The following is a 27,973-nucleotide window of genomic DNA, read 5'->3' on the forward strand; positions in this document are numbered from 1 at the left end:
CACACACACACACACACACACACACACACACACTTGTAGAAGTAAGTGTGTGTGTGTGTGTGCGCGCGTGCGCTCGACTCACATCCATCCACTGAAGTGGGGCATAGGGAAAAACTGAGTCAAGCTGCATCCCCTGAAATTTGGTTCCATGTACTGTATCTCTCAACCCGCCACTGCCCAGCTGCAAGATAAGAAGCTCAAAATGAACGAATAATTAGAGCAGAAGTTCGGTTTCTATTGGTAAATGACAGTTACCTTCATCTTTGCAATTCTGCACTTCTAATGGAAATAAATAACAATATGAGCGAGAGAATATAGGATGGGGATGAGGATCACCCTTTATTATAGAGAATTGAGGCATGCTGGCCACCATGTGTATCCAAGGTAGATGGGAAGGATCACACTTTCGGCTGCCATTAGCCTCCAACTCCTGTCCACAGCTCACTGAGCTAGCTCAAAATGCAACAGACTGACGACTGGTCTACACTACATGGGGGGATCGATCTAAGTTATGCAACTTCAGCTACATAAATAACGTAGCTGAAGTTGACATACTTAGATCTACTTACCGCGGTGTCTTCACTGTGGTGTGTCGACGGGAGACACTCTCCCATCAATTCCCCTTGCGCTTCTCGTTGAGGTGGAGTACCGGAATTGATGCTAGAACAATTGGCGGTCAATTTATCCCGTCTGTACTAGACATGATAAATCAACCCCCGCTGGATCAATCGCTGCCCGTCGATCCGGCCGGTAGTTTAAACAAGCCCTAAGTCACACGCACGCATTCCACCACCACTCCCAAGCCATCAGATGTTAGCAAGCAGAATCTAAATGGGAGAATTGACTGCTGACCTAGGGGAAATCTAGCTAAAGCCTCGTGCTGCAGATCGCAGAGCTGCCTAGGGAGAATGGTGTGGGTGTTAAGGATCACGGCATTAGTAGTTCCAGATGCAGCTATGATCTGTCATCTCTGAGCTAAGTCAGTGAGTAAACAAGAGAGATAAAAAGAAGCTTCTGTGAGGGAGAGTGGAAATCAAGCTTTTTATGGTGCTCATTAAAAGTCAAATTAAAGGATAAATAAGGCTGCCTGGATATTTATTTAATTAGATATTTCTGGAGAGCATAAGGCTACGAAGATTGCAAATAAATCCTTGACCTTTCCTGATCCAGAGCTCAGCAAGGAGTCTAAAGAGCTGACTCAACAGCTGGGGGAGGATTATGCTCTGTCACTTTCATCTGGAAGGATTGCTCCTGCTTCCTCACTCTGTCTTGGCAAACACTGTTGAAAGGTCTTGCTATGATCCCTTTAGCGGTAACTCAGTCAGTACTGAGTGGTGTAGTGGACTTACGATGACTCTCCAGCAGTGGAAATAAATTGCGGAGCGGGGGAGAGAGAGAATGCCCGATTGTAACCTGCACGTTCTCAGTATCAAACATGGAAGGAACTTAACTAAAGCTGCAGGGGAGCAGGGAAAGGTAGCACCTGGAGGGGACAGGGAGAATCCAGGGTAGGCCATAAAAAACATTCCGAGCTAAATTTTGACCAGTAATTTTGGGAGGCCCTTCTGAAAATCAGGCCCCTTTTGCAGTGTTCAGCACCTGAAATCCAAGTCACTAGTCGGGTACCCTGGTTTTGCTGGAACTGTTTAACGTTAGCAATTTTTTTTTTTTAAATAAAGACTGTCAAATAGTGGGCCTGCTATATCCAGTTTATTCTATATTGAGTACCCAGGGTTTGTGGAGTAGTGTGGCAGAAGAGGTCTGAAGTGGACCTAATAGCTTTGATCTGTTTTGATTTGTTCTATTGAAAACCTAAACTAAAACACAGTACCCCAGAGAGTCTGTTGTGTCTGTTCCTGGGGAATATTGGGCTGTTAAAGGACGCATGAAGCAGTTAGCAAGACCTATAAAACTTCATAGCCATTATGCATGTCCTGTAATGTGAGCATTCTTTAACTTGTGTGTGTGGTGGCTCAGCATTTCAGCAGGTTTTCCCAGAAAAATAAATGTAGAGAAGTTGTATTGTCTCTGTTTCTCTTGCCATTCATCATGTAAGTAATGGTATCAGCACAGAACTTTAAAAACAAATGAACAGATGACTCGGGGTGACGGGTAAAATTGACTAGTAAGGGGGTTGCACCTTGCAAGCTACGGACAACCAACAAACTGTCCCATTGTTGTGAATCAGCTGTGTGGTCGATGTGCTTTTGAATTACAAAATGCCAGGGATGGGGTAAAGGCAAAATATTGCACTGCTCATGTTGTGAAGCCGCCATGATTCCCGGACTCTGAAACTTTTCTATTGGACCCTAGAAATAGTACTGTTTTGTGTCTTTGAAATTTGATGTTTTTGTGTAGGAGGAAATAAAATCAGCTGTTTTGTAAATAATACTTTTCTCTGCTCTAGCTTCCTGCATCCAAAGACTATAAATTGCTTAAAAATATTAATGAATTCAGTTTCACAACACTTCTGTGAGGCACCGTTGGGAAGTATTCTATCGCCCATTTCACAGATGGGAAAACTGAGGCGCAGAGAGATTAAATGACTTGTCCAAAATCTGTGTAGAGTTGGGAATAAATCCCATTTCTCTTGACTTCTCATTGCTGTAAACACTAGATCATGCTTCCTATGTAATGGAACTTTTAGATGGTACATAAAGTTCTTCATGCTCTTGAATGCACTTTCAGTGTGCTTTGTGCATATTTCTCAAATCTTTGAAAATAAAAGAAGTAATTTTCCTTGACAAATAGCTGACTGCAGGCAGTGTGCCCCATGTACTGATTGAGAGCTTACTAAGGGCTAAATATTCCCTCAGGATCCCGGCAGGTATTTGGGTACAAGTATTAGTAACTTGTTTAAATTAAATTTGAAATACTGCAACAGGAGGAGTTAATTGAGTGTTATATTCCATTAGTATGAAATTTTTAGATCTTATTCTCAGGCTCAAGAGTTGGATCCCTTCAGGACATCCTAATTTGCACAGAATAAATATTTCATTAACGCTAATAGAAGAAAGGGCTCTGCTTCCACTGTGCAAATCTGCAAAGGAAGGAGGAAAATCTGTTGTATTGTGTGCGGTCCACAAGGGAAAAAACTTTTTACTTGGGCATTTTACAGTCTGTGACTCAAAAGCGTTTACCTGAATAATATAATGCTCCTAGGATGCAAGGTGGCTCCTCAGGAGAATGGTTTAGTTTTTGTCTAAGGTTGGAATCCTGCCTGGGTCAGTCATGACCACAGTTGGCTGAGTTCCCTCCTAGACAGTGAAGGAGAACCAACCAGTCACACTGCAAGATCTCTCCTGCTGATTTATGTCACAGGTTCTCAAACTTTTTTTTATAGTGTGGGCCAGATCTCAGTAGATTGTCTTGTGGAAACATCTCTGCCTCTTTGTGATTGCTTGAACCATTCTCCTCCCTAGGTCAACTCACAACGCTTGCTTACCATATTAGGGGAAGTATTACATAGTGTCTTTAAGGTGATAGGTGTTTTGTCCTCTTTGGGCAACGTCTACTTTTACTCTAAATGTAATCTTTCAGCACCATGCGACTTTTTGGATCACTACCAACTGCACAGCGGGCCATGAGTTTGGAAAACGTTGCTTTAAAGAGTTTCAAACCCTTCATCCCTCCAGTCTCTCTTCACTGGGTAACACTCACTGCTACGTACCTTCGCCTCCCGTTTTACGTCCTCCTTCCATTCTCCCTTCATCCCCATTCCTATTTTTCTCCTCCAACCTCTTCCAGTTGTTTCCTTCCAGTCTCCCCTTGGTCACCTTTCTTCCTTCTCCAGTTGCTTATTTAGCGCATTTTGTGGGGCATCGATCAAAATGCACCAACCTATCATACAATTAAAAAAAAACAAAAAACAAAAACAAGCCACACATGAAATTCAGTCCCCCGACATATCTAGGCGGACAGAAGTCTGACACAGGAGGAAACTCTCAAGGTGAAGTCACCCCTCCAGCAACAGCGATCATGTTTCAGCTGGATGGAGGTTAGGAAGGAAATCACTGATGTAGGAGGTGAAGTAGGGGACTTGTGGAATGTTTAGAGACTGGTCGTCTGAAATGATGTGGCTTGTGGCAAATGAAAGAGACTGACAGACCTCCCAGCCAGAAGTCTCATACAGAAGATAGCATCCTGGTCCTGAATGAATGCAGTGAACACGCACAAACTGCATCTCTGCAGGGACCTGGAACTAGGATTAGAGGGGGTGCTGCAGGTCAAGAGTGAAGTGCATTGGCAAAGCTGTGGGTAGGCCCAGGATTGGAACAGCATGGGGATTTGAAATGAGATGTATGAGAGTGTCATGTACTTCCCTGAGTTGTTCCTGAAGAAAGCTAGTGCGTTAGTCTCTCTCTTTTGTGGACACCAAATTTATCCCCCCAAATTATTTTTTAAAAAGCAATACAGTATCTGTTTCAGTCTCAGAGATGATTCTGCTGGATGAATGGAATGCTTATGGTGAAATCATCCTCACTGCCAGGTGTTTAATCAATTTTTTTCTTTCCTTTCAGCTGCCCAGTTGGATAATATCGGATTCAGCATTATCAGGAAATGCATAAATGCTGTCGAAACAAGAGGTATAGTAGTTCACCAGATGGTTTTGTTTTTAGGGAAGGTCTTGCATCAGTTTTTAGCATGGTCAGTGCTTACCTTCTCTTTCTGTGCACAGAAATGATCTATTAACCCCCAGAGACCCATGTTTGATATACCTCATTATAGGCTCGCACAGATGCCCTAGCTGGCCATGTACTTTAGCCTGAATAACTGGAGAACGCAGGTGTTAAGAACAGAAAGATAAAGAAATGTTGTTGGGCTAGATTTTAAAAATTAGGAGTGGAATTTAATTTGAAATCTAATTTTGGGTATAATTTAATGTTCATAAACAAATATGAATTTAATTCTCAATTTTATTCTCAATACCCCTGTAAGGTAGAGAAATGTCATCCCCATTTTACAGGGGGGTAGGCACAGGTAAGAGAAAGTGACTTGCCCATGGTCACACAGGAAATCTGTGGCTGATCCGCATTTGAACCCAGGTCTCCCGAGTCCCAGCCCATTGCTCTCCATCCTACCTGTGAGAGAATTCAGAACATTGGGTGGTGTTAGGAACTGAGTATTTGCCAAACTGCAGTGCTGCAGAGGCTCCAATCCTAAAGACATAGAGTATGCGGTGGTTACTAAAGAGCTGCAGGCTGGTGAAGTTTTTCAACGCCCTAAATGAAGAAAAATAGTTTGCATTATTGAGATTTTCCTGCTGTCCATGGTACAACCTCTGTTCAGATAACATGCTGGCTGTGATTAAAACCCTGGTTCAAAAAAAAAAAAAAAGAGGGGGTGGATGGGGTGGCAAACAAAGCCAACACGTTTATTTAGACCTGCAGAGATCAAAAATCCCTCAACTCTCATTCCCTTCAGTAAGACTGGAGGGATATTCCGCTCCAGTTAGTCAGGTCCTTTATTATTTGTTTCTGTATTACCATAAGCCTCACTTTGGATCAGAATCACATTGTGCTGCACACTCTGCTGACATATAGAAAGACACAGTCCCTGACCAGCAGGTCTTAGCATCAGACTCCTCAACCCAGCCACAAACATGTTGCCAATCAAATGATATTTGTTTCTGGTGCTTCCATGCTTTCTTGTTGTCCACTAGTGTGGCGAACAGGCACCACCATCCTCTGATTCCTGAGCTGATCAGGAGACAACACTTTGTAATAAATACATAAAAACCCAGACGTCAAAACCAAATCTCCTTTCTATAACAACCAGGCTGAGAGTGTTGCATGCAGCTGGTGGAAGCTTTAATTACTGCAGCTATTAGCGAAGCCAAGGAAATGAAAGAAATGTTAATAGTTCTTTTAACATTCCCCTAATTAAGTAACCTCTTTATTTTTCCAGGGATCAATGAGCAAGGGCTCTACCGAATTGTTGGAGTAAACTCCAGAGTTCAAAAGCTATTGAGTATCTTAATGGGTAAGTGTCTCAAATCCGCATTAGAGGGAAGCAGCTTATTACTAGCCCTGGTGACGGAGGCTTTTGTCGAGATACCAGAACCTGGGGTGGGAATTCCACTTTGGGAAATGAACTCTCATTAGCATGTCCTGTGAGAGGTCAGGAGAGTGCAGGGATCGGAACACTAGGAATTGTGTAGGGCATTCACTTTAAAGGGGCTTTTATTTCACCTGGTCTGTTGCTTTTGCCTCACTCGTATGCTTTGCAAATCTTGGCAGTCTTCCCAAATGCAGCCTATAACCTTCAGAAAAATAGCTGAACCGTGTGTTATTTTTATTCCTATACCTGCCACATGCTCCCTCTCAAGTTTTGTGTCTATTTCATGTTGCTCGTGGTTCTAGTTGCTCTCTCTTTAGACCTAATTTTCCTGTCCAGCTATGTTTACTGCTAGCAGCATTATTTTATCCCTGCCCACCCACCCCTTTCTTGTTATTAACTTTCCCCATAGCAGGTAATAAAAGAATCCTGTTGTCAGTCAGATTTCAACACAGCCATTCTAACAGTTGGTCAGTGTGTGAAGGGAATAGTGTAGATTAACTGGATGGGGATAGCAAGTGTGTGTGTTGGGCTTAGCTGCTGTGGGATTGTGGGGGGCAGTGACTGTTCCATAATTTCATCTGGTTTTTCAGTAGACCCCTCTGGAAGAGCTTCTTTATCTGTAGATGAATGTGCTAAAGGGAAGGGCAAAAGGGGCTTATGTTGTTAGGGCTCTGTGTCTGACCAACAAGGCTCAACCCAGTGTTTGAGAATGTCCACTTGAGACAGAGTCCTAGTCAGGTCTTCAGATGTCCCTCCCACCTCGGAAAGGATTTGCCTGTGTGAAGTTCAAGGCTACTGTTCCTCTCTGTGTGTATGCTGAACAGCCTGATGATGTGACACCATCTCCTTCCCAGTTTCTACTTTGTGCTAAGCCCCTCTGCACTGCAGTCTGCCTTTTGCTTTCCCAATTCCATTGCTCTCACTGTGAAGAATGGAGAGCTACAAATCCTGAGTGTTTTGAACACTGAAGACAAGCACAACTGAATAGTGAGATACAGTACTTCAGAGGTCAGTGCAGCAGACCCAGCTGGGCCCCAAAATCTCATTTAATGTATCTATTGGGTTTCCGGGAACTGGGCGGGCGGAAGCCCGCCCAATGCTGAAGGATCCCCCCCCCCCAGCCTAAGGGGAGGTTCTACAGGACCTCAGAACCCACTAATTTCGGGGGACAACTAATAAAAGAACAGGGACAGGAACGAGGTGGGGGGGCATTGTCTCTCCACTCTGTGCTCCACCACAAACCTCAGGGGTTGCAAATCCCTCAATCCCATTCACATCCTATCAGTCAGCAGTCATGGCTGACCCGCATTTACTGCTGCTGTCCCTGCCAGCGTGTGGGAGTGACTCTTTGGAATCAAGTTAGGGACATTCCTCACTTCACTACCCACTGAAAGTCTGCTGTCTCAGGCTGTCACCTGTGCCACATACCCCTGTTGCTGGTCCTGTTCATGTGGCAGTAGCTATGTACAATGGGAGCCAAAGAGTTTAAGGTTGATATATCGATGCAAAAGTGCAGCAGAACTTAGAACACATACAGCTGCTGCTCACACAAGAGAGCAGTTCAGTGCTTTTTTTCATCTGGAATCTGAAATGAAGCCATGACAGGAGGATGTTTCCACATGGGTTTCCTAAGAGGTAACCTGCTGTAAGCTGAAGCGTGTGGTTTTCAGCCCTGTTTCAATCAGATTTACAATTTCATTTATTGCTTTAGCTCTAATAACTCCATAGAGAAAAATACCCACCCAGAGCGCCAAGGACTCTAGACATGCATGAAAAGAACACTTAAGAAAAGTTGTAAACCGCCAGTTAATGTGGTAGCATTCCAACCCCATCTCATGGTGTTTAGTGCCTGGTAGGCCCAATATGCATTAGTAAGTGTCTCTAACTGGTAGACGTCTGTCACTGAATATTTAGTTATTTGTTCAGTGACTTACTGTCATATTCATCACTCATTGGAAAATCTGCTCTCTGTGGGACTACTGTGCTTTCTACCCTTTGGACTGCTGCTCTGTTCACCCTATTGTCCTCTCTTGGTTTCTCTCCCCCTTCTCAATCTTTGATCCTCCTCTGTTTTTTCCCTTCTGCATTTTCTCCTTGCAGCAACTCCAGTTTCCAACTCTGTGTACTTCATTCCCACCCCTGTCTCCAGGCTGGCCACTAAAGTGATCAGTGATTAATTTGTTTAATGTTGACACTGAAATTTCATAATTGTGCTTTAAAGTTGACAGTCCAGTGAGGCTAACAGGGGACCGAGGCGATCACACCTGCAAGTCATTGTTCCAGGCTCTCTGCAGACTAAGGCAGACACTACTGCATCAGTCACACTCTGTTCATATTTGGAAGCCTATCTCTGCAGCCATAAGGGCTATTGTTTTAGTGAAAGTTTATCATAGATTATGGAGAATCTGAATATGTCCTATGGGCCATATAACTACATCATCTGGGCTGGATCTATCTCATGGGTCATACGTTTGCCAGCCTGGCTCAAAAAAGCATCAGGTACTGGCCACTAGCAAACATAAACTGCTACTTTGCGTGCACCTACCGCACAATCTGATCAGATATGCCAGGACCTCTGGTTTTCTGTTTTGATTTGTTTTTTAACCAGAATGCATAGTATTAAGAACTATCAAAGCATTTGGAATTATTGTCTCCACACAGTGGGCCAAATCATGGCCTTGGTTCTGCTCTCTCAAATATATCTGTTCCAGTATAAGATTCCCTGGCTGTAACAGATGGCTGGATTTGGTCCGTTGTGGGTTCTTTAGTGCTGAGAGGAATCAAAGGTTTTGGCCACCATCCAAAAGCATCATCTCCTTAGTAGCTGAAGACACTCCGTCTTTGGCCTCATGCCTCACAATGTGGTGATATAGTCAGTATTTGTGTCTTGCCTGCCATGTCTTCATTAGCTGCTGATGTCTGAAGCATAGTAATGAGCCCTAAGCTCGCTGGCGGGCTAGATGATTAGGGGTGTCACCCAAGTAGGTGTTGCAAGGTCATTTATTTTAATCCCTGTTGATCTTCAATATTGTTGTTGTCTGGCTGGAAAAGGGTATGTCCTGACCTCCTCCTATTAACAACAGAGCCCAAGGGGAGTATCTTTGCTGAGTACCAGCCTCCAGGCAGACACAAGCTCTCTGTAAAGGGACTGCCGAACTGAGCTCTGCTTTTTCTCTCCCTCTTCATTCTCTCCCCCGCCCCCCCCCCCCCCGCCTTTTTTAGGACTTAATGCGTTTAAAGTAAAAACAACATCCTGCTCAAATGTTGACTATTCAGATCAAAACCTCATGAGCTAAGGAGCCGGATTTTGCTTACAACTTCAGGTTTCCCTTATATTTAGAAATGAATGTGGTCAGCATTAGTGATTCACATACAGATTAAATGGCAAGTGGATCAGGTTTCAGAGAGCAGTGATTGGTGTAACTACTGTGGAGGCCTTCGGAGTGACCGTTTTCTACAGAAGGTGCTATGCTGCTCTGTGCTCAGAGCTTGGAGGTATTTGCAGATAGCACTTTGCATTGGCAGCAGCTGCATTAGACTCAAATACAGTACCTGCCACACTCTTGCTGTGGGACTTGTGTACCAAAGGCAAATGATTTGCTCCTCAGTTTCCCTACTGGTGAAATGGTGAATACCTCTCTATCAGGGTTCTTTTGAGGCTTAATTCATCAACATCTGGAAAGTGTTTATATTTCTTTAGCCCCTGCCATTAAATATCTCCAAAGTGTTACTTATTTATCAAGCACAGCTGTTTTTGAAGTATTGTATTGAGAGATGCACACAAACGCAGTATAATAATAGAACCAGCATGCAAATCTGTTCTTTAGAGGCACCTTATTAAGACACATGGTGGAGTATAACATATTGAGTGATCCTGCTGATCCTTGCCAGTGTAGTCAGTGGTGAGTGAGATTTCCTATAGCCATTGGCCTTTATGATGAAATGTGCTTCTGGCAGTTTTTGAAACCATCTTAATGTCACCAAAGTGGTGATTAGAATTAGTACATGAATGTATTTATCATAGAGAAAATGGCGAGGAATTGCAATAACAGCCGTGGTGACTGGTACTGTTCCCCTCCCCCTTACATCTCCCAGAAATTTACTAAAGACATTCTGCAACACTGGCTGCAGTACTTCTGGGAAAGATGTCATTGGATAGGCTAATCGGCATTTCAGACACCATCTGGAAGAATCAGCCTCTGGGGAGCAGCTGTGCCATTGTATGCAAGCGTCTAGCTGTATTTCCATCTGAGTGCTTGTTTTTTCCAGGGTTTAATCATTCTTAGTCATTTAACTTAACATCGAGCTGAAAGTTTGCGACCCCAGCTAACTTGATTCTCGGTGCCATGGGAGTTGTTTAGTTGAGTGGGCAGGCTCGGGTTTGGAGATGATGATGCCTACAGTCCTCAGTCACCAGTGCTATTGTCTACAAAAAAAAACCCAAAACAAAACCCACATCCTGACTTCTGCTGATCATGGAATTTGTTGTGTTTGGGGCTGCCTTGTTTTTCTTCAGATGACCACCACATGATTCTTTAAATCAAAATATCAGTCTCTGTCCGTTTGTTAAGCTTATTCATAACAGCTCGGAGGCCGTGGAAGCTCCATGTTGTGGGACGTTTATAATTAGGCTGGACAAAACCCTAGTAAATGTGCACGGGAAGGGATCTTGCTCTGGCTGGTACGGTGGTGGGGGTGGACAAGTTGACCTCTTCCATGTCTGTTGTGATGAGGGGTTCACAGAAGAAGAAATGTGCATGCTTCTATTTCCCATTATTGTTCACATTCATCTTTGCTGTGTTTGTCTGAACTTACATCTTGCTGAGTCTTCTCTAAGTTGCTGTGTTGGCACTGATCTAAAAAACCTTTAACTTCTGCACATTGTGACCATATCAAGTTATTTTTAACCAATAAAAATTGTCTCCTTTTAAAAAGCAAGTCAGATGGCAAATCACACTGAAACTGATTAGGAAGGATTGTGTTAGTTTGTGTGATGTCTGTGTGACACACACTTGATTTTTGTCATTAATACAGAATCAATGTTTATCTTTTTCACTACTCCTTTTGATGTTTTTTTTCTTTAAAATAAACCCATTGCCATGAAGGAAATCTGAACTCTTATTCAATACAAACTTTTAATTGCTTTCAAAATTGCACAGTTTTTACTTATTGTTTTAAAATTCAGGAACATAATATAAATGAGTGCAGAAAAAGTACCCATTGAGTTGAATCCAGGGAATGATAGAGGGTAATCAGCTGCACCCAGCAGCGTGCTATTTGGCTTTAGTAGTCATTATATGCTTCGGAATTCTATGTTTCCTGCAGGCTGGCAGTCAAGCACTTTTTCAATTGCATCAAAAGGACCCGCTCCAGTTTTCACTGAGATCAATGGAAAGACTCCCATTGTCAGATCAGGCTGATTTTCTATTCTCATGCATATCTGGGTTGTTTGCAGTCAGTGTCCCGAGCTTGTAATCGAGGCCTAGGGTTTTATTTATCACTCTTCAATTAATGTAGGAAAATAATATAGTCAAATTCACCTACCAATAGTTAAGAAATTGAGAATTACATTAGACAGTAAATGAACTCAGAAATGGAATGTAAACATGCACAAAAGGAATGGGAAGCATGTACTTGTGCCTGCAACTTATTCATGGCTTTCCCCTTCTCAAACAGTGCAGGAGCCAAGATCTTCACTCATTGTGCAGATCCCATACCTGAGCGTTTACCTGGGTTACCACCAGGGGTGCCAATTAATGCACATGTGATGGTGGTTTTTAGTGTCAGTGACAGTTGTCATGATGATCTCTGGAACCTGGACAGTTGTCTGCTAGGAACTGGACTGAAAATGCCCACTCACTTCGCATAGGTCACTGAACAGCCACCTGAGGGTAACTGATTCGAGCAATCCCTTAGCCCTGTAGCACTGCAGGAAGTAAAAAATGGTTCCTGCCTTTTTCAATGGTTATTTTACTGTAATGGCATTAGGATGTTTCACCAGAGCTTCCACAGAAACTGATAAAATACTGCCTTAAATATTGTCTGACTACAAACAGTGACTTTGAAACAGCCCTCACTTCCTGATCTAGTTGGAGGTTTACTGAGATCAGAGAAGAGGCAGCATGACTCCAGGTTTCTGAAAGCACAACTTCCTCTGCAGTTGTTTCAGATCTTGGGTTTTGGAAGAAAACATCTTGCTGGCCAAAGCCTCATATTCATGCTGTGCAGAACAGCTGCATATGATTTTGTTTGTTTGTTTGTTTGTTAAAGGGAATTTTAAAAAGAAATACACAAAGGGAGGGGAAGCCCACAGAGGAGATGAGGGGAAGGAGAAGAGTAAGTAGTGTTGAAAAATAAAAACAGAATGAATGAACAGGCTCCTTCACTCCAGACAGGTGCACCATATTGAGCTCAAAACCCATTTTGGCCCCCCTATGATGTTGTGGTGTCAAGCCATAAAAGCCCCATAGCCAACCAGAGAATTCCCTTGGCAGAGACATTGTGAAGGCAGCAAAATGAATGCGTCTGCCAGGGTCTGCAGATGGTGCGGGGTGGGGATGGTGCTGTGTACTACAGAGGTTCTCAGCAGATTGGGTTGGGTGTCTAAGTTACTTGGGGGGCCAATTCAGCTCCAGAAGCAGCCCAGGATTAGGAGGGTGCAAAATGACTTTAAGCCACTTACCTCCCCAGCCCCTCAACTCCTTCCACCCAATTGCAAAATTTATATTGTGCCTCTACAAGGTGCAGCACAGAATCACTCCCTGTGTTTCTGCACTGCCGAGGAGCCAAGAGGGTCTCCACTGATGGCCTCTTATTTGAGCCTTCATGATGCCAAGTGTAGCAGCCTGTCTGGGTCACGCTTCCTCACAGAGCCTGGGAAAGCTTCTCCTGAAATCATTTTGTGTGTGTGTGTGTGCGCGTGTGTGCGCGCGCGCCAGCCAAGCTGCTTCCACAATCTTTCTGGGCCCTGCTGGGGTGGGGCAGCCAAATATGGCAGTCTCCATGAGTGGGCGGAGCAGGTTGTTGGGTCAGTGGAAACAGAGGCAGTCACAGTGCTGAGGACCCAGAAGGAAAATAGCGTTGTCAAATGTTCCCTTTGTGTTCAGGGCCTGATCTGGTAAGGTCTTGAGCTATGGAATAAGGAGTTCAGGGCACTCATCGGGATCTTGCATGATTGGGCTCTACACCCCCAGTTTCACTGCTGATTAAATTTTTGCTCCCTTTTATTGGGGGAATGCTTAACTGGCCAGACTGTATCAGAACCCTGAAGCAGGCTCTGTTAGTGCTATATGCAGCCGGCCCTAGGAGCTGCCAGTGGGGAAGGAGCATTCCTTTGGCAGGGAGGTAATAGTGGACAGTTGGTCTTTGTGGGCTGGAGGAAGGCAGCCATCCACAGCCTCAGTGGGTTCCCTCCGTGTGTGTCCAGGCAAGTTGGAGGAAGATGTTTTTGTATGTCTCTTTGGTCAGAGGAAAGGGCTGGAGAGTAGCCACTCACCACGGCGTAGCTGGAGAAGCCTTGGGAAAATGAGCACCTTGACATAAAAGGTGAGCTGCTGGTTCACTCTGATCTGGCCACAGTTTGCACAGCGGTTTTCTTCCCCTCTCCGACTGGAGCAATGGACCATCTCTCCTCCTGTGCTTTCATGGTGGCATGTGAAGGAATGTGTGGATTTGGGAGACTCAAAGTTAAAAACAGCCCGGGGGCAAACCTGGTGGTTAGTATTTTGCACTGCCAAGCAGGAGACGTTGGCTGCCACTGCTAGCTTAGGAGTCTCACTTTCTGGGCTGCCAAGTGTTGAGCCCAGTGACTGCCTGGACGAGCTCCTGAGTCCGAACCAACCCTTCTTGGGCAAAGATGGTGGCTGCAACATCAGGAATTAGAAGGTGAAGGGCAGAGTTAAAGCTGCACAGGGCAGAGGCATGCCTGCACATGTGGAGGCAAGGGTCAGCGTGGGAAAGGAAACTGCTGATATGAATATGAACACACAGCACTTAGAGGCTGCTAGAAGTGTTTAATTTGTTCCCAGGTAGGCTCTGAGGATCAGAAGAGTCAAACTCCCAGCATACCAGAGAGATCTACAGGGAGGTGCAGAAATTGGCAGCCCTTTTTGAAAACAAAGATTGCTCGGCAGTCTCTGGACAGGCTGGCCTGGAAATGAAGTATATTAAAATGGATGTGCTTAAGCTCTGAGAAACTTGCCTCATATTGCTATAAAAAGCCTTCTACCCTGCCTGTTATTTGAGTCTTTTTTTTCTTCTTCTCTGTAATGTTACATAATGTTTGTTTGGTTGGAGGCCTGGCGTAGGAGAAGGCTAAATAGCTGGTTTACTAGATGTGGTTCATGCAATGGCTTGCACATATAAAACTTGCCAATTTCTGCTCATGTAGAGCCAGGCTCTGTCTTCTGTTGTCTTGCTGTTTGAGCCGGCTTGCCCCTAGAATGAAGAGAGTTGAAGTAATATTTGACATCTCTCCAGGGCTTGCTCATGTTGTGGAAGTTCAGAAGTTTTTGTAAATCTCTGCATGTGACTCCAGGGATGGGGAGGGATGAATCAGACATTTAAAAAATCTTTAAGGATGCCAAGGAACAGTCTGCTGAGAAGAGGAAATAGGAAACTAATAGAATGACATCAAGAGGCCAGAGGTGAAAAAACAAACCAAAATATGATTTTTCTAAGCCAATAACCCGCCCACCCCGTGCCACCTTCCCAGACTCATTGCTCTACAACATTTTAAAATAGGGTTTGATATTTCTCCCCTTACTATGATACAAATAAAGTAAAGAAGACTACCCTTCTTTCTCCATCACCCATATACCTATAGAGAAAACTGACCGTGTACAAGCTTCCTTGCTGTAGAACTCTGCCAGCAGGGCCCCTGAGGATGTTTGCAGATGTTCCTGCTTTTGCAAGCCAATGGGAACTTTATGGCCTGAGTTCTCCCTCCACCTTCTAGCAGCAAATGTCAGGCTGGCAAAAGCACTCATCTGGCAACAAGTTTCTGGAGTGGCAAGCTAGGGTCTGTCAGGTCAAGTGACGCAGTGGATCATTTGCTGACACGCTGCTGTGCCAATGTCCTGCTATGTAGTGCTGTGTGCGACAACTTTGTTTCCTCCTTTTACTCCAGCTGCAGAACAAAGCTGGTCAAGCGCATGTGTAATTTCCTCAGTTGCCAGCAGGGCTAGGGCTAGTGGTGGTTCTGCCCTGGGCAAGCAAGCAAATGTCTGCCTTTCCCAGCCAGCAGTGTCACATGCACACAGTTACTGAATGTCCAAGTGCCCCTGGTGTTTTGTTGCCCTAGGCCAGGGGTTGGCAACCTTTCAGAAGTGGCGTGCCGAGTCTTCATTTATCACTCTAATTTAAGGTTTCGCGTGCCAGTCATACATTTTAATGTTTTTAGAAGATCTGTTTCTAGAAGTCTATAATATATAACTAAACTATTGTATGTATGTATGTATGTAAAGTAAATAAGGTTTTAAAAATGTTTAAGAAACTTCATTTAAAATTAAATTACAATGCAGAGCCCCCCGGACCGGTGGCCAGGACCTGGGCAGTGTGAGTGCCACTGAAAATCAGCTCGCGTGCCTCCTCCGGCATGCGTGCCATAGGTTGCCTGCCCCTGCCCTAGGCATTTGCCTGCTTTACTTGTATAATACAGCTGGCCCTGGTTACTAGTGGTAACTGTTTGTTCCCCACCACTAATTTGTACTGCTGTGTGCCCAAATCACTTGCCAGTCATTTAGGCATGCCTTGCTGCCATTGTCCATATATTATTTTGATGTATTTATTTATACTGCAATTGTGTCCCAAAGTCTAAATTAAACAGCGTGTGTCTATTCTGTCTGCCTCTGTCTGATATTGTTCTGCTTCCATCACTGCAGTACCTAAGCACAGCAGTGTCTTGAAACCTTTTTTATCATCACGCTTGAAACAAAAGAATTTGGTCCCATCACCCATGAGTGATGAGCTCTTCTTCTTTTTGCTTTTGAACACATGCAAGTGAGTCCTAGTGTCCAACCTGTGGTCGCCGTCTTCATCCATATCCATGTAAGCTGGAAGAGCTCCCAAGGCTCAAAGTATTTGCTGGTGTTGGTTATTTGGAGAGACCCATTGAGAAACTGGGCAGTGGGATTTCCCTTCAGCGCTAACCCCACAGTAGTAACTTTGGAGGTGACTACGTTGTTTAATGTGTTCTCTTTGAGCCGCTCATTCTTTTGTTGTCTTTCTTCCCTAGATCCCAAAACAGCCTCTGAAACAGAAACAGACATCTGTGCCGAGTGGGAGATAAAGACTATCACCAGTGCACTGAAAACTTACTTGAGGTAGGGGAGAAATGCCTCCTGTGTTATGTCTCCACAAGTGTGTTCTGTAATGTCCTGGGGATAGCCTCACCCACTACCCAAGTTTCTTGACAAGAGAACGAGTTTAAAATAACTAAAGGATGAGACTGCTCTTAAAGAATCCACCTTGGCTTTTCCACTGAACCCCGTGCATGCTTGGGCAGGACTTTGGGAGTTTACTGAATACTGTACAAATGCTAATGTGTAGGGTCTATTTTTGGTCAATTTCACAGCCATAGGATTTAAAAAATCATAAATTTCATGATTTTTACGGCGTTGTAATTGTAGGGGTCCTGACCCAAAAAGGATGGTGGGGGGTCACAAGGTTATTGTAGGTGGGATTGCGGTACTGCTACCCTTACTTTTACGCTGCTGCTGGTGGCGGCGGCACTGCCTTCAGAGCTGGGCAGCTGGAGAGCGGTGGCTGCAGGCCGGGAGCCTAGCTCCGAAGGCAGAGCCGCTGCCAGCAGCACTGCAGAAGTAAGCATGGACTCGTATGGTATTGCCATCTTTTACTTCTGAGCTGCTGCCTGCAGAGCTGGACCCTCAGCCAGCAGCCGTCACTCTCCTGCCACCCAGCTCTGAAGGCAGCAGCTCAGAAGTAAATGTGACATGGTACGGTATTGCCACCCTTACTTCTGCACTGCTGCTGGCAGGGTGCTGCCTTCAGAGCTGGGCTTCTCACCAACAGCCACCACTCTCCGGCCACCCAGCTCTAAAGGCAGCACAGAAATAAGGGTGGCAATACCACGACCCCCCCCCAAAATAACCTTGTGACCCCCTGCAACTCCCTTTTGGGTCAGGACCCCATATCTGATAAACACTGGTCTCCCCTGTGAAATCTGTATAGTATAGGGTAAAAGTATACAAAAGACCAGATTTCACGGGGAGAGACCAGATTTCACAGTCCATGACGTGTTTTTCATGGCCCTACTCATGTGGTACAGCCATAACTTATAAAAGCTTATTCTTACGTATCTCACTGTTAAGTTTGTCTCTTGATTCAGGCTTTTCCCTGTAAGCGAAGACACAATGCATTCCAGTATGCTGTTGTCTAGCAAATCTGTTGTCCTGATGGCTTAGTGGCAGAACGTTCAGTGTTAGTTTGTTTTTCCAAAAGGACCATGAAAATTCATAAGGTTTTCTTTGATATCTAGGCATAGAACTGTACATGTGGGTACAGTCCAACCACACAAAAACGGATGCCATTGTTATAATTGGGTTAATTTCTATAATTGTATAAGTATGATATGCTACATCACTTACTGAAGCACTAGTTCAGAGAAAACTGATACTGTGGTGAGGAATGTTAGAGCCAACATCACACTATTTCCTTTGGTGCCTCCTTGAAATTAATTTCTTCCTGTTAGTTATTTAGTAGTAAAGATATGCAAGAATTTGTCAGTAATTAATAAACTACAGACTTCTAATTATGGGCCCCTTCTCATCCCTCATCTTCATTTTTTATTGCATTGCATTATGCATTGACAGGTAATATTAGAGGTGGGATGAGCCGTTCACAGACTGTAGTGGTGGTTCCTAATCCAAAAAGAGGGATACCCATTGATTTGCAAGTAGCAATAGGTATTCTGTTATGCAGAACATGCTTCTGCCTGCCATGTCGGTATTTTTAAAGCTTAAGAAAATGAAACAAAATCCAACGTGGATGACAAATGTAGTTAGGTTGGTCGATCTCAGCCTGGAAGGTCACAAAGTCAGCACATAACTTTGCATGAATGGCAATCTTTGCTCCAGAGAGTTTGAGGAGAGTTGGCAGTTTTTCAAAGGGACACTATTAAGGGCCCAAAAGCAAGCTATTCTGCTGGGTAGGAAAGATAGTAAATGTGGCAAAAGACCACCTTGGCTTAACCATGAGATCTTGCATTATCTAAAAAATAAAAAGGAGTCATATAAAAAATGGAAACTAAGACAAATTACAAAGGATGAATATAGGCAAACAGCACAGGAATGCAGGGGCAAGATTAGAAAGGCAAAGGCACAAAATGAGCTCAAACTAGCTATGGGAATAAAGGGAAACAAGAAGACTTTTTTTTATCAATACATTGGAAGCAAGAGGAAGACCAAAGACAGGGTAGGCCCACTGCTCAGTGAGGAGGGAGAAACAGTAACAGGAAACTTGGAAATGGCAGAGATGCTTAATGACTTCTTTGTTTCGGTCTTCACCGAGAAGTCTGAAGGAATGCCTAACATAGTGAATGCTAATGGGAAGGGGGTAGGTTTAGAAGAGAAAATAAAAAAAGAACAAGTTAAAAATCACTTAGAAAAGTTAGATGCCTGCAAGTCACCAGGGCCTGATCAAATGCATCCTAGAATACTCAGGGAGTTAACAGAGGAGGTATCTGAGCCTCTAGCTATTATCTTTGGAAAATCATGGGAGACGGGAGAGATTCCAGAAGACTGGAAAAGGGCAAACATAGTGCCCATCTACAAAAAGGGAAATAAAAACAACCCAGGAAACTACAGACTAGTTAGTTTAACTTCCGTGCCAGGGAAGATAATGGAGCAAGTAACTGAGGAAATCATCTGAAAACACTTGGAAGGTGGTAAGGGGATAGGGAATAGCCAGCATGGATTTGTAAAGAACAAATCATGTCAAACTAATCTGATAGCTTTCTTTGATAGGATAACGAGTCTTGTGGATAAGGGAGAAGCAGTGGATGTGGTATACCTAGACTTTAGTAAGGCATTTGATACTGTCTTGCATGATATTCTTATCGATAAACTAGGCAAATACAACTTAGATGGGGCTACTATAAGGTGGGTGCATAACTGGCTGGATAAGCATACTCAGAGGGTAGTTATTAATGGTTCCCAATCCTGCTGGAAAGGTATAACGAGTGGGGTTCCGCAGGAGTCGGTTTTGGGACCAGCTCCGTTCAATATCTTCATCAATGACTTAGATATTGGCATAGAAAGTATGCTTATTAAGTTTGTAGATGATACCAAACTGGGAGGGATTGCAACTGCTTTGGAGGATAGGGTCAAAATTCAAAATGATCTGGACAAATTGGAGAAATGGTCTGAGGTAAAGAGGATGAAGTTTAATAAAGACAAATGCAAAGTGCTCCACTTAGGAAGGAACAATCAGTTTCACACATACAGAATGAGAAGAGACTGTCTAGGAAGGAGTATGGCAGAAAGGGACCTAGGGGTTATAGTGGACCACAAGCTAAATATGAGTCTACAGTGTGATGCTGTTGCAAAAAAAGCAAACATGAGTCTGGGATGCATTAACAGGTGTGTTGTAAGCAAGACACGAGAAGTCATTCTTCCGCTCTACTCTGCGCTGGTTAGGCCTCAGCTGGAGTATTATGTTCAGTTCTGGACACTGCATTTCAAGAAAGATGTGGAGAAATTGGAGTGGGTCCAGAGAAGAGCAACAAGAATGATTAAAGTCTAGAGAACATGACCTATGAAGGAAGGCTGAAAGAATTGGGTTTGTTTAGTTTGGAAAAGAGAAGACTGAGATGGGACATGATAGCAGTTTTCAGGTATCTAAAAGGGTGTCATAAGGAGGTGGGAGAAAACTTGTTCATCTTAGCCTCTAAGGATAGAACAAGAAGCAATGGGCTTAAACTGCAGCAAGGGAGGTTTACATTGGACATTAGGAAAAAGTTCCTAACTGTCAGGGTGGTTAAACACTGGAATAAATTGCCTAGGGAGGTTGTGGAATCTCCATCTCTGGAGATATTTAAGAGTAGGTTAGATAAATGTCTATCCGGGGTGGTCTAGACAGTATTTGGTCCTGCCATGAGGGCAGGGGACTGGACTCGATGACCTCTCGAGGTCCCTTCCAGTCCTAGAGTCTATGAATCTATGAACAGTTAGCACAGGAATAAGGTGAGAGTATGAGACACAGGACTGGAATAGTAGGTCATTTCACAGGTCAGGACTGAAGTGTATAGGCAAATCTGAGAGGAGCCCATGACTAAAATATCAGAGAAGCTGCAGGATAGGATTGCGATCCATTTTAAGATCTGCACAGAGAATTAGCACAGCACTACCATGTGCCATGCATAGCTTTAGCCAGTGCTCTTGGTCTCTCGTTTTCATCAGCACCAAAGTTTACACAAGCTTTCCTTCAAAATACAGGTTAAGATTTCCAAGGCACAAAAATGGGTGGATGTGGAAAATTCATTATGGAAATGATGATCATTAGAATTTTAGTGCTGTTTTCTGTGACACATTTTAACATCAAGTCGCTTAGTATTTTGTTTATATATAATACAAGGTTTTGAGAATTTATAGGGAGGTTTGGCCTGTGTTATTTCTTTTATATATCTTGGTAATTCTGCAGTGCTGGTTGATTCAATTGAAGAGAGGAAAGGGAGACTGAAACAAAGCCCCCTCTGTATATTATTTTTTTTCTGATGAGAGGAAACTAGTTAGGAAAGTTGGTATTGCTTAGCTGTGTCCTTTATGATTTAAGAATGGGTTTATGGGAACAGCAGACTCCAAGCTGCTTTTCAGTGATTCAGTGATTATTTTATTGCTCAATTGTGTACGTTTTGCTATTCCTATTCCAGAATGCTCCCTGGACCGCTCATGATGTACCAGTTTCAAAGAAGCTTCATCAAAGCAGCAAGTAAGTTTTTGTGCATGTGTGCTTGTCACAACCTTCTAAAGAGAAAAATTCCTTTGCAAACAACCGAATGTAACCCCAATGCCAGTACTCTCCCACTGAACTCCTGATGCAAAACAGACTTTGGTAAATGCTGTAAAACAAAATTGGAATTGAGATGCAAGGTGCATGTTGTTGGGTGTACTGTTTTTTAAAGAGTCTAGGTGCTGGTGGGTGGTATATTGGTATAATTAAAGCAGTACAATTCTAGTGTGGAGGCAGCTATACCAGTATAAAAGTGCTTATACTGGTATAGCTGATTTCTACATAGCACCTTTGTATCAGTACAACTGTGCTCCCACTAGGGGTTGTATCACAATAACTACTTCAGTTTAAAAAATCACACAGTACGAAATCTATGTGTAGATCAGATTTACAGGTGACAGTAGCACTTATTAGGCAGTGCTTCTCTAGTAATCTAATTCAATCTGTGCTATCTTCAGAAGTCTCTATCATCCTTTCTTCCACTGCTTTTCAATAGTCCTACTGTTTTAACACTGAGGTTCATAGTTCTGAGCAGCTGTTATGTAGCAGTTTGGTTCTAATTGTAGTGGAGATATAGCTCCATGAAATGAATCCCCCACTCATATAAGCAGAGATAGTGACAAGTGGATGTTAGTCATTGAAGTCTCATTATAGAGCACAGATGCATACCAAATTCCTACTACAGTTATAGGAAGGGTTGGTACAACCACCTACTGAGATTGCCTGTCACTTCTCATTTTTAGACCCTGTTTTCAGTTGCCTATAATTTTGTCACACTTAACAGTTTGAGCATAAATTTGCCATGAAGTGTGTACCTCGGGCTGATTTTTTTTTTTTTGGAAAATTTCAGCTAAAATGGGTGCCGCATTTCTGAGAATGAGGCAAGGGAAAAATAAGGTGGGTTTTTTGCCCAATCTAAAAAGTCCTGGTTACTTTTTCTTTCAAAAGCTCTAGTGCCACCATATTTTTTAGGAGGACTTGAAATTTGATAAGAGATGTCAGTGGGTGGCTTTTGTGTCAGAGATGTGACTTTTTGCTGTCCCCATGAAAATCTGCCCACATTTGGCCAAGTTGTAAGCCTTTCAAAAATTGTAGCTCGTACTTGCTCGGTGGAGACTTCTTAGATTTTAGCCTCTAAATTCCCCAAAGATTCATCTGCTCCAGGCATGCTCCACCCCCTCACCTCACAGGAGTGTAGTGAAAATAAATTTGCTAATATTTGAAAAACACTCAGAAATGAAGTGATGAGTCTATAAAGAGAAAAGTGTGTGAAGAAATGAGCAATTCTATCTTCAGTACAGAGCGGGAATAGTGCTGAGTATACAAGTCCTGGGGCCACACATTGAACAATGAGGAGAAATCAAAAATATTGAATAGCTGCTCATTAAGTCAGCACTGTCCATTCTGTGCACTGTATGAGGCAGGGGCTCTGTTTGGTGTGTAATTATGGATTTAAGTGGAAGACCTTGGTAGATATGAAGCTGTTCAGTACTGTTCTGAGGTATTGAATGGCGTTTGGGACCAGGAATCAGAACTCCAGTTCCCTTATTTCAACTCTCTCACTGACTTTGGGTAAATCACTCAAATTCTCCATGTTTCAGATTTATTTCTGTGAGGTTGGATGTTGCGTTCTAAACTCACGGGGCCATTGTGAGGTTAAGTTAATTGTTTGTAAAGAGTTTAGCATCCTTGAATCTCAAAACAAGAACCAGGTACATAACTGCTGCTATTGCTAGTCTTTCATGTGGTCTGTTAATGTTCTGAGCTGACTCCATTTGAACCTGCCCTTTCTCAAAGGGAAAGGGAGGATGAAATATCCAAGGGAGGGCTTTTAACAAGATGGCTTCCAATGACTTTATCACCAAAGGCCTCATGCTATAAATGAAATGCAAATATTAAGATATTTCCACTTTTGTGACTGAAATAAGGATGACCAGTTGTCAAAACCTTTCTGGTTATCAGGCTAAAGTTACCCTTATGGAGATTGAACATTTATTATACAAGCACATTCAGCTGCTTTCTCTGTTGAAATTAAGCCAAATGGTAGCCACTTGAATTACAGTCAGCCTGTTCTCCGGTTGCAAGTGCCTTGGCTTTGCTTGGCATTTTGTCAACCTCCATCCTCAGTCCTTTAGTTCACCCCCTTTGGTTTGTGTGTCCCTTTTTTTTAAGAAACTTGTTTTCATCATGGGAGACTACATGGGTAAAAAGAAACAGAGACAGACGTTCCCCGTCATCCCCAGAATAGCCTGTAGCCTGGTGATTACAATGTGGAAGGTTCAGGTTCAAGTCCTTCCTTGCCAATTTCACTCTCTCCTGTGGGAACTGTTCCACTTAGTATAAATAATTTAAATATTCCCCGCAGGATGGTCTTAAACCTGAGTCACCTGCATCTCAGTTGAGTGCCCAGTCTGTCTGGTGCAACAAATATTTAATTATTTCACAGAATGGAACAGGTCAAACAGGAGGGATTGAGAGACAGAGACTGACTCTGTAGATTGGCTGTTGGCTATTCTGATCTCTGAAATCTTGAAAATATTCACGGGATTGGTGAACCATTCACCACCCAGCTGTATTCAAGACACCTACATCTCTGATTGAATCTCTGTCCTGATCTGGGTGGTTTTTTTTAGTTTTTTTTTTTTTTAATAAAAAAAAAAAGGCAGGTAGCAGATGGAATAATTTCTTGTTTCCCAATGCAGAGCTGGAGAATCAGGAGTCCAGAATCTCAGAGATCCACAACCTTGTTCATCGGCTCCCAGAAAAAAACAGACAGATGCTGCAGATGCTCATGAACCACTTGGCAAAGTAAGTGTATGGCTTTGATATACTTTTTTTCCCACCATCCCTAAAAGTTAATAGTCCTAGAAAAATTTCTTGTGTGTTTGGGGTCTTGAGTCAGATCTGACTGCATTACGGTAACTGAAAACCTGTGTGTGAAAGAATCATTAATGCAAAGAAGGACATGGAGAAGATGCAGTAGGAAAGAAATCCTAGCTTTCTGACTGCTGTATATGATCACTCAGCATTTGTGGTGCTTCATTCTACATTAACCACTTCATTCCTGTGGTGGTGTTTTAGATAGAATGCACGTGCTGTGCTAATAGAAATGTACCATTGCTTCCAATGGCAGGTTAATAGGTGATGGTTGTACAGGGGTTGCAATGGAGAGGCCATAGTAATGGAGGTTAAAAGCAAATCAAAATCATAAGGAGATCAGAGTTATCACAGTGATATGGTAGACTACATTGCCACATCAAATATATTGTCCCTGTGCAGCCTGATTCATCATACCGCAAGTGCTTAGGTCACCTTGAAACGTTTGGGGCAGAGGGTTTGGTAAAGTTTTGATTTCAGTCATAGGGGTGGCCTATAATCTGCCCTCATAATTGCCATAGAGCTCATTGGTTAGTGTTTAAAGAAGTGAAAACACCACCCAGAGTGACTGAGCAGTTCACATGCCAGCTTCAGGACTAGGAGATTGTACCTGGCCATTCCTTCACCATGTATACAGGAAAGATTAGCAAGGAGTCGAGGAAACATTGGAATGAGTTAAGCGGGCTGCCAATAAAAATTTGGGAAAGCATAAAGCTATCTATTTAAAAAAAAAAAAAAAAAGCCGCCAGATGCTTTCTTACGACCTTTGTGCCTGTTCTATGGAACCAGAGCAAGGCTATTTAAAAAGCTGAAAAGCTGGTTTAGATCGTAGTTTCAAAACCTCAGATGCTTACAGGCTCAAGCCAAAGAAGAGGGAGTTCCAGCTACTTCCACCAGCCAAATATGCACAAGGCGTCTCATGACTGCTTCAGTGCTTTGCATTATTTTTTTAGTTGTTGTTGTTTTATTTAAAGGAGAACTCACATTTAGTCACTGTGGTATTCGGAGGGGGGAGGGAAGGAGCAGGAGAGCACAATGGGCTTTGTGCTGTTTTAGCAGCGCTTTGTTAAGAGAGAGAAGGGATTTAAAAACAAACAAACAAATCATACGAGTGTGGTAGAATTTGTTATTTTTAAGGGTAAAATGCCCTTAGCAGTTTTTCCCATTACGTAGCTCCTCCTAGGGAAAGGCAGGAAGTCACTATAACTAAAGGCTGCTTTGCTGCTTTTTTGTTTTTGTTTTCTGGAATTGGAATAGTGAGCTAAAAGGGCCTGCAAAGACATTCACTGAATTCCCGGGAGCAGTGCCTGCATGTGCTTGCTAATATTAATTGCTAGCTGTATTGTTTTGCTTATAAATAAGAAGGTATCCATTGTGGTTGGGGTCACCCTGTCAGTAATTCCTGAGACACAGTCAGGTCATAGGCTCTCATCAAAGAGCCAGCACTCATTACAGTCCTTCTGTCATCCTCACATATGAAAGTATTTCTTCTCCCGCACTGCTATGTGTGGCCCCTTTGTCTAGTGAAGCATATGTTGCTGTACTAAAAGACATTTTCCCTCTGGCCTGGAGGCACCATCTCTAGAGATAGAGGAGGATAGTTTAGTCCCTTTGGCCTGTTCAATCTGTGACCTCACTGCTGAGGCTGTTGACTAGGGGGACAAGTAGTGCCAGTGGGAACCTTTAGTGAGATAAATGGGTGTGCAATTGATTTTAAGCTTTATCCTTCACTTAGTATCTGCAGAGGATAGTTGAGGCAGATAGTGAGTGTGTGTGTGTGTTTGCGCACCAAGGGAAGGGGAAGTGTGCATGGTGAGGACTGGAATGATTTATGGAAAGGGAAATATGGCAGTGTTCTAGGGCTTAGGAGATACAGAGCAGACAGGATTCTTTCAGTGGGTAGAAGAAATCATCCCCTGGATTGTTAATGCAAGTGAATCATTTTCGCTTTGCTAATGCATACACTGCATGATTTGCACACGCAGAGGGCCAATGTCTCTCCCAATTTCTCAGGAAAGATTTAATAGTAGTGTGTGGCAGAGAGGCCTCATGTTACTGAGACTTTTGCTACTTTCACAAAACACACTAAATAGTATCTTTTGCTAGATCATTATAGAGGTCTCTAAATACATGTAAACTGCATTGGTCAAACAAATGAACAGGGTTCCTCTTGAGCTATATTATCTCTGATGCATTTTGTTTGCTTTCTCGCTAATTTGCAATAGAACTCTTAATGTGGACTAGCAGAGTTCTACTATTAATAAAATGGCTAATACAGTTTGACATGGCAATTATTAATTAAAAAATTAAAGATCAGTCTCTCATAAGCATCTCTAAACTCTTAGTACGTGTGAAGTAGAGCATTACTTAGGAAATGCTAAAACACTTATCTAAGCTAGAGAGGGGTTCTCATACAGCTGGACTCTTAAATGTTGGAGGCTGGAGCTTTGGGTGTGGCAAGTGCTACTTGAGAGTAGAACACGCACAGGCACAGAAACAGACTCTCCAAACCCTGGGCGAAGGTGGGTTTTGCTATTGGGCTATATGACCACTTAAAAGAAAGTAGAAAAGGAAAGATGCAGGAGATGGAAGGGTGGGTGCTGGGGAATGCTCAGAAGAGAGCAAATCATAGACAGGAAACGGAGAATGAGAAGGCTAGAAATGAAAAAAATTAGGTAGATTTCAGCTGCTAGGTTATCACATTTTACTTTATTCATGTTGCTGCATATATTTTTGTTCATTTTTCCAGGCAGTTTTATATTCTAATAATTTAAAATATGATGCATGTGCAGTCAGGACTATTTCAACAGCAACCAAACACTGTTTCCTCCTCCCTCTTGCCTTTCAGACCTGGTTTTCTTGGAACATACTATTAGGGTAATCTTTGGTCCATTAATAGTTTAAACCTGTATTTCTCTTATACAGGCGCATACTCACTGTTTCTGTAATGAATCCAGCTTTGATTTACTGTTACTATAGGAGGATAGTGATGTTTGTCATGATTTACTCAGGAGTATCTCTGTAGGAGGCAGGGAAAACCCATGCTGACTTGAACTGTCCCAAAGTTTGCAGCTGTTCTGGCCTATGTCAGCAGGAATTTACCAACTAGCATTTCAGCAGAGGCAGCTCTAGAAGCTACAGTGACACAGATGACCTGTCAAAGTGCCTGGGGTTTCTGTTTCAAAGCTGGTGTGAAAGCTGAACAAAGAAGCTTAACTGAAGTCCAAAGCATTTTAATAAGTAAAAGGTTAAAAAACAAAAAAGCTCTTGTGAACACCTCGTTACTGTTTGAGTTACAGGATTCTCTATTGTTTAATCCATCTGTTACATCTCAAACTCTTTCCTCAGAGGGAAAGTACTCTGGATTCCAGGGTTTATGGAGGAATTATGCTAGGCTAAGAGCAGGTGCAGAAAATGAAATAAAAACAGTGTTCAATTAAAAGAGTATTGCATATTTCAGGAGGATTCTGCCAATCCCTGCACTCTCTTTAGACTTTGGTGGATACATTTTAACTAATTTTTCCTAATAAAAGTGGTGTAGTACTTTAGTGCTGGCATTTCACATTTGTTTCTTCACGGCGATTTGGCTGGAAGCTCATTTTTCTTTTGGTTGTATGGAAATGTCTGTTACAAAGTAGGTCACTGCAGTGTTAGAATTGTGCCAGGGCTGAGCCCTGTTGGTTCAAGAAGCAGCCCGGGAATGTCTCATGAGTGACATGAGTGTGTGTTTTCAAGGTAGGGCTGGGGATGGGGTTGAGTCCGGATAAATAAAATTGACCCCCCCCCCCCCCAATAGGTTTTTCATTTTGGTGTCTGACACAAGGTTGTAATTTTGATATTGTTACAGTTATCCACTTGGAAGGGCCAAATATGTTATGCATAGAAACACAAACAAGCGCCTACATTACACATTTTTGAAATCTGTGAATGTTTTAAAACTTTTTTTTTTTTTTTTTGCAGAACAGCAGAATGAGATTAAAAACATTTCATATAAAATCAGCTGGAGTTAAGAAGTCTCATTGTAGAAAGAAAACTTCTGGGATTTTTCTTCTTTCTGGGGGGGAAGAGA

General features: G+C 42.9%; 1 protein-coding gene across 6 annotated transcripts in view; it reads left to right on the plus strand.

The window, feature by feature from the left end:
• Window positions 1–27,973, plus strand: part of ARHGAP26 (Rho GTPase activating protein 26) — a 302,495-nt gene that overhangs the window by 161,625 nt on the left and 112,897 nt on the right. For all 6 annotated transcript variants that reach the window (XR_005583882.1, XM_039485733.1, XM_039485735.1 and 3 more), the window contains exons 13-17: window positions 4,521–4,586; window positions 5,908–5,982; window positions 16,295–16,382; window positions 20,948–21,006; window positions 23,730–23,835. Coding sequence is in view for 5 of the 6 variants with exons in the window: in XM_039485733.1 (XP_039341667.1) it covers window positions 4,521–4,586; window positions 5,908–5,982; window positions 16,295–16,382; window positions 20,948–21,006; window positions 23,730–23,835 (394 nt within the window). In the remaining variant the exon portion in view is untranslated. The remainder of the gene's footprint in view (window positions 1–4,520; window positions 4,587–5,907; window positions 5,983–16,294; window positions 16,383–20,947; window positions 21,007–23,729; window positions 23,836–27,973) is intronic.

Source organism: Mauremys reevesii, linkage group 8 (genome assembly GCF_016161935.1).
Source record: "Mauremys reevesii isolate NIE-2019 linkage group 8, ASM1616193v1, whole genome shotgun sequence".
NCBI lineage: Eukaryota > Metazoa > Chordata > Testudines > Geoemydidae > Mauremys > Mauremys reevesii.